This window comes from Antrostomus carolinensis, unplaced genomic scaffold, assembly GCF_000700745.2.
Source record: "Antrostomus carolinensis isolate BGI_N321 unplaced genomic scaffold, ASM70074v2 scaffold26215, whole genome shotgun sequence".
NCBI lineage: Eukaryota > Metazoa > Chordata > Aves > Caprimulgiformes > Caprimulgidae > Antrostomus > Antrostomus carolinensis.
Genome location: NW_010317459.1, coordinates 6,827 through 17,422, shown reverse-complemented (window position 1 = coordinate 17,422; position 10,596 = coordinate 6,827). Strand labels below are relative to the sequence as shown.

At 40.3% G+C, this 10,596-nt stretch overlaps 1 protein-coding gene across 1 annotated transcript; it reads right to left on the bottom strand.

Moving 5' to 3' along the window:
- Window positions 1-2,085: 2,085 nt before the first annotated feature.
- LOC104525441 (serine palmitoyltransferase 2-like) lies at window positions 2,086-10,203 on the bottom strand. Its single transcript, XM_010168596.1, has 3 exons — window positions 10,067-10,203; window positions 7,188-7,317; window positions 2,086-2,824 (listed from the first exon to the last, which is right to left on the bottom strand). The coding sequence occupies exons 1-3, from the start codon at window positions 10,138-10,140 to the stop codon at window positions 2,705-2,707; spliced, it is 324 nt and encodes a 107-aa protein (XP_010166898.1). The 5' UTR covers window positions 10,141-10,203; the 3' UTR covers window positions 2,086-2,704.
- Window positions 10,204-10,596: the final 393 nt, after the last annotated feature.

Below are 10,596 nucleotides of genomic sequence, written 5' to 3'. Positions count from 1 at the left end.
TAACTTTAAAACACTGAACAATTTCAGAAGTGTTATACAGGAGTTATGTGAATTACTGAGTTTCATACAGATATTCTTCTCCCTTCTAAAGACAAGCTGCCCTAAAACTGAATCCCAGAGCAAGATTAAGACTCAAGACTTGTAGAACCTACACTAACCCACTTCTAACTCAATACATCACAGTTTTCAAAGCCACTTGATTACACAGCGGACACAAGCATGCTGTACACCTGGGAATGCTCAAAACAGCTCCCTACTGACCCATGCCTATGCCTTCAGGTTGGTTGGTTTTGTCCCATCTTAAACTGTTTCATGATCAAGTCAGCAGGACCAGGGCTGGAGTCAGGGCTTCCTGCACTAACCTCCTCTTGTTCCCTACTACAATCCAGAAAGAAAGAAAGAAAAAAAAAGCAGTAATTCTTTGAGGTAAAGCTTCTTAAAGTCAGAAAGCAGGTCATCTGCTGGAATGTTAGAGCTAGTCCTGGGCAGAACACAGGTGAGAAAGTAAGCTCATGTAACTGCAGTTTACTCACTCTGTGTCTGAACAAATGAGACTACTCCATAGCTATCAAAGTTGCACATACAGTTTACAGACTTCTTGGACTGTGCACACACTTTGCTCCAGAAGGCAAGCAAATTGACTTTAGTGGACTGAGACAGAAACAGTTATCTGGACCTATTTTGAAACAGTCAATTTTAGTTCTTCTCATCTAATTAAATTTCTGTAAAACAATGGATAAAAACTGAATCAGTGTTTTGAAGTTTTGTTACATTAAAATGGAACTATATGTATAAGCACAGGAAGATAGATATTCTATAAAACAAAAGCCAATTTGCCTTTAAATCACCAGATGTATTTGCAGAACTGCTTGGTTCTAGTGACCAAAGCACTCCTTCCCTGTTAGTTGCAGTATGAACATAGAAGAACTTAAAAATTATTAATTTTTTTGCAGCACCAGGCAAATAGCTTTGAGTTACACTCTGCTTTAGCATTATGATGAAGAATCTGTTTAAAAAAAACTCCAGTCACCTGCAAAAAGCATCATGCTAAGCCAAACTGAAGAGCTGGCCCAACCCAACTGACACGATGCGAAAGCTTTACTATCTTTGCAGAAAGCCTACATGTCCAAGGTATAAAATACAGAAACAAACTATATTGCAACTGACTCCTGTTATAAAATTTTTGTTACCTCCTTAATGATCCATTCTGTTCACTGAAAGAATTCAAGATGCAATGACTAAGTGGCAGACCACCTCTAAGGTGTGCTAAAGCAAAGGTGTCTAGTTTAAATTTTCATCAGAGTAAGACAATGTGGAACTTGCAAATAAAGACTGCAAACAGCAACTGGCTCAGTGAACATTAATCTGATCTCACAGCAATAGAAGTGCAAACAAATAAAGATCGCAAACTAAATGCAACTGTGAGGACATTCACTCTTCAGTGAAGGTCTACACATGCAGCTGCCAACTCAGACTTTTTTGGTTAGCCAAAATGGAATCCATGATACAAGATCCAAGCTGTCTATACTCTTTGCATAAAAGCCTTGTGCAATAAGGCCAATGAAGAACACCTCATATACGACAAGAAACACTCAATTATCATGGCAAAGGGTAGCAACCAGTCTTTCACAGATCTGCATGAAGTAAGTGGTTCTCCTAATAGTCATCCACTGCATAGGCCTGCTTACTGAGGGTTCTGGTCTTAACAAGAAGCACAAGGCTTGCTATGGTTTGCTTAATCCCAAGAGCACCCTTCTAGAACGTAGCAGTGACTTGTTCACGATTTTATGATAATTCTAAAGCAAAGGAAATTAACCTGAAGATGAGAAAGCAATACACTACAACTAAAACCACCTTTTTTTTTTTTTAACAGAAGTAGGTCAGAAGGAACACAAAACACATCCCATTTAAAAACAAAACAAAATGCCCCTCTCCATCACTTACCCTATATCAAGAGGACAATTAGTGGCAAAGCCAGGAGAATCTGGTATCCATACTGGGAAGAAAAAGAGGCTAGAGTCCCAAAAGTCTTTCTGCCTATGGCTTACAAAACTAAATAAAGTTTGGGAACAATGGTCCTGTCAGTGACATGCCAACAACATATTTATTTTAAAAATGCTAAATTCAAGTTTTAAACACAAGTAACTGCAAAAAGAAAAAAAAAAACCAACAAAAAACCCCAACTTTGGTTGATTATCCATCTTGTTAAATATGTCAAAGTTAGCAATCAATAGTTTCTCCAGGAAGTCTCCAAGAACAGACAGGTCAACTCACTCCTTTCTGGGAAGATCAGACACCTAGCAGCGACCCTGGAAATGCTGCCATGCCAGCGTCACACATGCTCACAACATCTCAGCCAGCATTTGGGAGGCTAATGGTGCACACAAGTCTGAGCTGATCAGCCACAGCCAACTTGGGTTGCTGTGAACTCATTGAGGCAAATAAATAAAAAAAGCAACAAGAAAAATAAAGCTAAGCACCTCTAGGGCCAAGACCCTGAAGACACAGGAATCAAAGCTTTTTTTTTTTCCTCCTCTCCCTATTTACAAAATGCCATTTAGAACTGATGTGGCCACTTCAGTATTGTGAGGAAATGTCTCTTATGCTAAGCAGTCATAAGCGTGTTGTTCATGGACGCTGCAGCCTGCGTGCCACGGAGTGTCCCACAGAGTGTGTCCCTCTCACCAAGGCACATGGAGGGAGTTCAGTCTTCTGTTTCTTCATATGTTGTCTCGTCAAATGGCCGGTCCAAGAGAGGTACCAAACGGTGACGGGAATATTTCAGTTGCAAAAGGTCCCCAACTTCATTGATTTCTTTTAAAGCCTGAGAAAGAGAGCACAGTAGATCAGCAGAGGAAACAGAGGTGAGGAAGTTATCATCACATCTTCCTTTTTGCATACCTGCAGACTACTCTGACAGCCTTTTTACTTAAGTAAGATTTTACTGTGTTAGAAAGTCTGTAGCTTCAGAGGTGATTTGGTTTTGATTTTAGCATTCAGAAATCTCAAGACCAAGTGAGCAGCATTGGTCACTTAACTGACAGCGGTTCTGCACCCACCTGACTATTCCACTTTCAAGGCAGGATCATAATATCCGACAATACTAACTCAAATTTCACAGTCAACCCCCCAAAAAAATCCATGACTATTCATAGACAGAAAAACTGAGAACAATGTTCCTCCCTTACTGGAAGTAATAAAGCTGAAGCAGGAAAAAAAAAAAAGTACATGGAAGGTTGACTCCTCTTTATGTATCATTCAGTATGAAAACAGGTGTGTTAGTATACCATGTCTGACCTACTGTGTTTTTTAAATTGCAAGATAGCGAAAGGCAAACTGCAATATTGTGCTAACAAGTTCTACTGATGCATTTGTTAAATCTACATTTGGTTAAATTGCATTGTCCATATACAACTAGAGATGCAAGTTCTGTATCGTAAACAACACTGCATAGGAGATTTTTGCCAGCCAACCTAAGGAATGAAAAAAAGTTATTCTGGTAGGATCCCAAGCATCTTCTCCCTAGAATTCAAGTCCCACCGGCTGAGGTTGCCATAAAGGCAACACTCAGGCAACTGATGGCCCAGAACACTGCTAGTGAGCTAACAAAACCTTTCACCCTTTTGACCTGAATGCAAATGCTACAAAGTTTACCAGAGATCAAACATCTGCTAGGGTAAGCAATGAGGAAAGTCCCGGCTCAGTTAATCATACTTTCTTTATGTTGCAATCTCTTTGATAAGACACTGGTTCACAATAGGGTTTGTTAAAAGCCAAACTCTAAGCTTCAATCCATTTCTCTACAGAACACTCCTGGAACAAGTTACAGAATAAATCAGTACACAATGGTACTTATCTTATATAGGCAAGTGACAAAGAAATGAATTCAGAAGATGACTTGGAAGTCTAGTGTGATTTTTGAACTCGGACATTGGCATTCTGCACTCCCTTGAACTGTAAATTTATTCAGAGAGGTACATTCAGCATTCCTTCAGAATGCCACTAATTCAGCATTAATACTCCAGTTTATACATGTTCTGGGTCAAATGCCTGTCTCTTGAGAATAGTTGGCAGATGGGGGTTAATATCTCTACATGCTTTTCCTTCCTAGATGGATAGTTCAGGATTTTGTTTCTTTAAACAATGGCCCCTCATGCTTGTTATATCTGGCAGCAAGAACCTCTCCACTCTAAAATCTGGGGGAATGACAAACCCAGAAGTTGGATCTCAGTAAAAACAAAACAAAACAAAAGCGTGGGCACAGTTTGCCAGAGCTTTAAGTAGAGATCCCATATGGAAACAATTTAAGGTTGAATTTCTGTTGAAAGAGTCTGTTAACTGTTATTCTTGAATGCAGATTTAGGATTTTATTAATTTAAAACAAAAAGGACCATGTGACCAGCAAAGAGTACAACGGAAATGGCACTGGTGAACTCTGACTTCAGGAGAGTGTAATATATTTTTCATCACTGAAAAGAAAGCATCGGCCCACAGGGATGCAGGTTATGAGGAACTTCACTCTGATCCTGAGCCAAATATTTTTGGGCAAGGAAGTTTTATTTACATAAAACGGTTAAAATTGTAACTGAGAACTGTTCCCCATCGTGTGGGTTTATTTAATAAGAACAAGGAAGCATTACAAATAACAGCATTTACAAGACAAGTTTCTCTTTCCTGTGCTCCAAACCTGGCTAAATCTTATTTAGGAAAAAACCTAATAGTTAGCATCCATGCATGCACAGATGGGCTACCAAGTTCTCCTCTCTGTCACTGACTTGAAGAAGCTCTCGGCCAGCTCTCTCCAAGTCTATTCATTTAAATTCTTTTTTCCTCCTGGATATTGTTGCTACAGTTTAGCAGAGGGATCAGATCTGAGCACTGCCTTAATGATTAGCTGCCTGAAATCAATCTCCTTTCATTGCATCACAAGAAAACACAACACAAAGTCACTGACACAAAGACTCACACTTATTAAGTCCTCTTGCCACTGTTCTGGGTTCAAAGCATGCAACTGTTTTGAACCTTAAAGTGGATTACATTAACTTAGGACAAAGCCTTCACATACTGAGCTAAATCAGGATTTCTTCATTCACTTCAGAACTCACACCTCATTTGGTCCTGGATTAATTTTCTTAGGCAGACAAGCCCTAATATATTGAACAACCATTTCCTTGATTTAGAGCATTTAGCACCTACATTTTCTGAAAAGCAGAAAGACTTGTCAGTGAATTGACAGGAAAAGAGCTTTTTTAAGCAGAGTAATAAAAGTTACAGATTGGTTTTGGAAGAGAACAGGAATAGTACTTATATAGACCCTGCAAAAGGAGCTTGTTATGGTAAAGACTCCAGCTAGTCACTAAGAGAGAAGACCAAGAATCTAACCAACAGCAAGACTGCATGATTGCTCAGGTAGTGCCAGCACATCACATTTGCACTGTTTCAGCTGCAGCTCAGTTTACAGCAATATGATTTCAGAGACTTCAGTTTTCTTTCTTTTCCTTCCTCCCACCTCCTTCCCATTCATCCCCCCATGTCCACCTGGCCAGAAGTTACTGCTCCCTCATTTGTGTCAATACACCCAGTGACATAAGCTAAGACTGTTGTGCTTGCTCACTGCTGTACAGAGATCCTGACTGCTCTAGAGAATCTACAGTTTAAATGACACATAGATCAGGGCAGTATGAAGAAACCAGACTTATCCTGTTAATACAAATACTATTTTATTTGCTACAACAAGGTTGGGCAATACTACTGCTGTGATGTTTGGTGTGCACATCCAACCTGATCAGTCAAGTTCATTTGTGGTCACTAATGTAGAGTTTCTGTTAATGGAATAATCAACTGTGGAACACATGTTATTTTGATCAATTAGTAAGATCTGGAAAAAGGCCTCAATTGCGGCCTTTCAGTAATTAAAGGAGGCTCATAAGAAAGATGGGGACAAATTCCTGCTGCATTTCATGTCCTTTGACAAACTGAGCTCCAGGCTTTGGCTTTGCTGACTCCACACTCAGGACTGTGTCTCTATTCCTCCTGGGTCACTTGTCCCTGCTTCCACCTCTTGTAAGTTTTCATTTTATGTTTTTGTTTGTTTCTTCATCCTTGTAGGCTTCCCACTACATTTGCTCTCATGTAAGTCAGGATGGACCATTCTTCAGGGGGGTAAAAAACAAACAAACAAACACACACCAAAAAAACACACAAACAAAAAAAACCAAACAGCTCTCCTGGACACCTCCTGTCTTTGGGACTATATTCTATGCGATTCTTTCAAGCAGGTCTCTGAACAGGACAGAGTCTGCTCTCCTGAAGTCCAAGGTTGTGACTCAACCTAGCTTAGGTTCTGAGTCACAGAACAGCAAACAGGGCAAAAAATGCAATGGAGAACTTTGACAGAGCCTAAGACATGTACATGTCCATGTCCATGTCCACCAAAAAGGATTATTCAGAAGGCTCAAAAATTAATGTAGTTACCACACTGAAACATAACAAAGACAGCCAGGCTTATTCATATAATCCCCTTTCAATTATATTATTCAGAGAGTAACTTCCATCCTTAATTTTTGAAACAGCATCTCCTAACTATGATGAAGGCCTCCTTAGAGGGGGCCTCCGTTCCTGCTGGAACACAGGGCAGGCAGGAGTCAGTAGGCACTGCATGTGACAAAGACTTACTTAGGACAGGATCATTCAAGATACAGTGCTGTGAAACTGTAAACAAGAACTGGAACAGTAATCTCTGAAATAAAAATTCTCACTGGCTATCATGCTGAGGTTTGCACTTGCTTTTGAGAAGAACATTGAAGTTTTGGAGGTTCTCAGGCTTTTTTTCCTCACTTTCTGCATCTAGGGTCACAAGAAGCAGAATTTTTTCCTTCTAAAAGATCCAGTGGAAGGTAGAGCCTCTTAAGAGGGGAAAAAAAAACATTGTCAAGCGAGAGAGACAGTCTCATTCCTTTAATTTAAAATAGGAAAAGAAGCTCCCTGAGATTTACTGTAGGCAGACACTCTGCATTGCTGAAGCAAGGAAAGAGATGGAGTCACTGCCAGCTCTACTACACAAGGCTTTGAACATGAGGTTCAACTAGTTTGTGTACTAAACATTGAACCAGTCTACAAAAACCAGACAATTGTTGCATCTGTTTACAGAAAGCATAAGCAAAAGGAAGACAAGATGAGACATTTACCGTATCAAGCATCTCTTTGGTATGAGCTGCAGACAAACAGAATCTGGCTCTGGACTCGATGATGGGGGTGGCAGGGAAGCCCACAACCACAACACCGATGTTGCGCTTCAGCATCTCACGCCCAAACGCACTGCCAGAGAGAACAAGAAAGATCAGAGTTATACCAGTGGAGGCAAAGCAGCAGCAGCACGAAGGTCTCAGTATGTTAACCCATACAGGCCTTTACTGAAGCAAGCCTGCAAAACCACAAGCTGGAGCTTCCAGTGCTTGCTTTTAGAGGCAGAATGCCTGTTGACAAAAGCCTTTTTTTAAATTAAATCTCAAGGTGGTCATTCTCAAAAGGTTTCACTGTATGAAGTTCTAACAAAGCTGAAAGGTTGTATGTGGTCTTTTAGCAGGCTGTGTCTAAATGATTTTGTAACTTAAGCTTGGAAATCCTTCTGATAGGAAACAGGGATTTTGGCTTAGAAGTTTGACTGTACAAGGAATCCTCCATGCTGCAATCCCCCAAAGCAGATGCTTCTGCAGTTTCAAAATGGTTTCTTTTCACTGATTTAATCCAGTTAGAGTACATTATGATGACATAGAATGTACCACTTAAGTGCCTATCATGGGAACCATTGGATTGCCACAGTAAATTGAGATCCTCTAATCTGATGCCAAATATTTTTAAAAGAAAAGTGCAAAAACCTCACACAACTGTCACAAGGTATCTTCAACAAAACACATTTTTATGGGGATTAAAGAAATTAGCGGCTGTGACTTATGCGATGAGAGGCATGAAGATCTAGATCCTTTCCACAATGGCAGTGCAACTGTGGATGTTTCTACAGGCCACGGGAAATGGTTAATCCTTTTTGAACTGACCTTATCTTGAGAATCATAGAATGGGATAGGTTGGAAGCAAACTTAAAGATCCAAAACCCCTGCCCTGAGCAGGGACACCTTCCACTAGATCAGGTTGCTCAAAGCCTCATCCAACCTGGCCTTGAACGCTTCCAGGGAGGAGCATCCACAGCTTCTCTGGGCAACCTGTGCCAGTGTCTGACCACCCTCACAGGAAAGAATTTCTTCCTCATATCTATTCTAAATCTACTCTTGTCCAGTTTATAACCATTGCCCCTTATCCTATTGCTACGTGCCCTTGTAAAAAGTCCCTCCCCAGCTTTCTTGTAGCCCCTTCAGGTACTGGAAGGCCGCTATAAGATCTCCCTGGAGCCTTCTCTTTTTCAGGCTGAACAGCCCCAACTCTTTCAGCCTGTCCTCATAGGAGAGGTGCTCTAGCCCTCGGATCATCCTCGTGGTCCTACTCTGGACTCGCTCCAGTAGGTCCATGTCCTTTTTATCTTGGGGGCCCCAGAACTGGACACAGTACTCCAGGTGGGGCCTTATGAGAACGGAGTAGAGGGGCAGAATCACCTCCCTCGACCTGCTGGCCACGCTTCTCTTGATGTAGCCCAGGATACGGTTACTGGCCTTCTTGGCTATGACCCTGCAATACAGTTACTGGCCTTCTGGGCTATGACCATGCATTGCTGGCTCAAGTAGCAATGAACTTAAGAGCCTTATAAGGATGTATAAAAATAACATCTTTTTACTAGGTTTTTAAATTTTCTGCTATAACTATTTTCCTTATAAATAGGTGCATCCCAATACACTTAATTTTGTGTCCATTTAGTACTCTCAAACTATTTTAAGAACAGACTACAAGAGACAAAGAAAGGATGAGGTAGACCTGATGTACATCTTAAGGGCCAACTCTCAGAGCTCTGTGTTGTTGCTCATTTTTAAGTAAGTTACTGGCCCAACTGCTCAGCTAATAAACATTTCCATTAACTTTTCCAGGGAAAAGATTGTACTGAGTGGTTGAGCAGCTGGGCGGTAGAAACAGTCTGCCTCTGTGTGCTGGATGGCGCACGCTGCAGACTCTACAGCACGCACGAAGGTTACAGGCCTTTTAAATGTGGTTATACTGACAAGGGTGGAAGAAGACTGTAACTGGCTTCATGCAGAGTGCTTAAGATGTTTGTTTCCTCAGAACCACAGTGCTTAGCCAGACTGAAGCCTGAGCTAGAGGAGCACTAGAGATGCTCGGTACGGCTTAAATGAAGCTATGCTTTCCAAACTGGCAAGTGTTGTTTGAGCACTACATCATACATGGACACTGAAAAGCAGCTATCAAAGCCAAGCTGTCATTGAAATTGGGATTTTGTTTATGTTGCAAAAATTTTTATTTTTTTTTTTTTTAATTTCCTGCTTGCAGAATTTTATAGCCTTAATTATCCACACACAGCAGCCCACAAGTCCATAAGCATTTATAAAGCTATGTGTTTCCTATTAGTATTTACAATAACAATACCTGAGCTATTAAATCCAGACCTCTCAAAAAACTTGGGATTCATCAAATACAGGTTGTTGTGTCCCATCATGTCCTGCCCCTCTGCTTTTTCTTTTTTTAATTTTCAGAGTTCATCTGTGGAAATGTTGGCTGCTTCTGATCCAGGAGCTGGTTAAAAGATTCCTCCAGTGACTTTTAATGTTAATTTCCATTCAAATTCAACTTCTCTTTAGCACATACACACATTTTACATAAAATAATAATAAAAAAAACCAAACCAAAAAACAAACCCCCAAAACCCCCCAACTTTTAAAACATGGCATGTAGTGGTAAAATTGTCTCACTGAAGTGCTTTCTTGCTGTCCCAAGCTGTAAGCCTCGATTTTATCAAGATAGGAAGTTTCCATGTTTTATAAAACTCAGTAATGTTCATAAAAGCAAAAATCAAACCAGTCTTTTCTTATGTTTAGAGAAGTCTTAATATTCTTTTACCACTCTAGCTTTAAAGAAGATGGATAAGAATTTATTCTGTTAAACCTACCCAATTTTTGCTGGCATGTACAGCATCAGAGGCACAACAGGGGAATCTTCATTTCCATAGATGATAAAGCCCATCTCTTTCAGTCGTCTCCTGAAATATCTTGTGTTCTCTGCTAGCTGCTGCACACGTGCTTTCCCTGGAAAAGAAATTCAGATAAGACCATGAACAAAATAGTCATAAGTCACATGTGGAACTGCAACACAAGACCTCTAGCTAAAGTACAAACTATGAATGTACCGCTTGTGCTTATCGAAGTGTTAAAATTAAATGCAAACTAGAATTCGCAGTTTCTTCTCCCTCATGTAATCAAGATTAATCACTCATTTTCTGACAAGGCTGTAGCTGAATGGACTAAGACTACACTTTGACTAATTAATGAAAACCTACTGAATCAGCTGGGACTATTCACTGTGTTTTATCCTGCTTGTCTGCATTAGTGGAAATTACTACTTTCCTCCTTAGATCTGCTTGCTGAACTGATCATGTGGCTGCTCCCTAACCTTTTTTAGTTAAAATGAGATGGGTTTAAA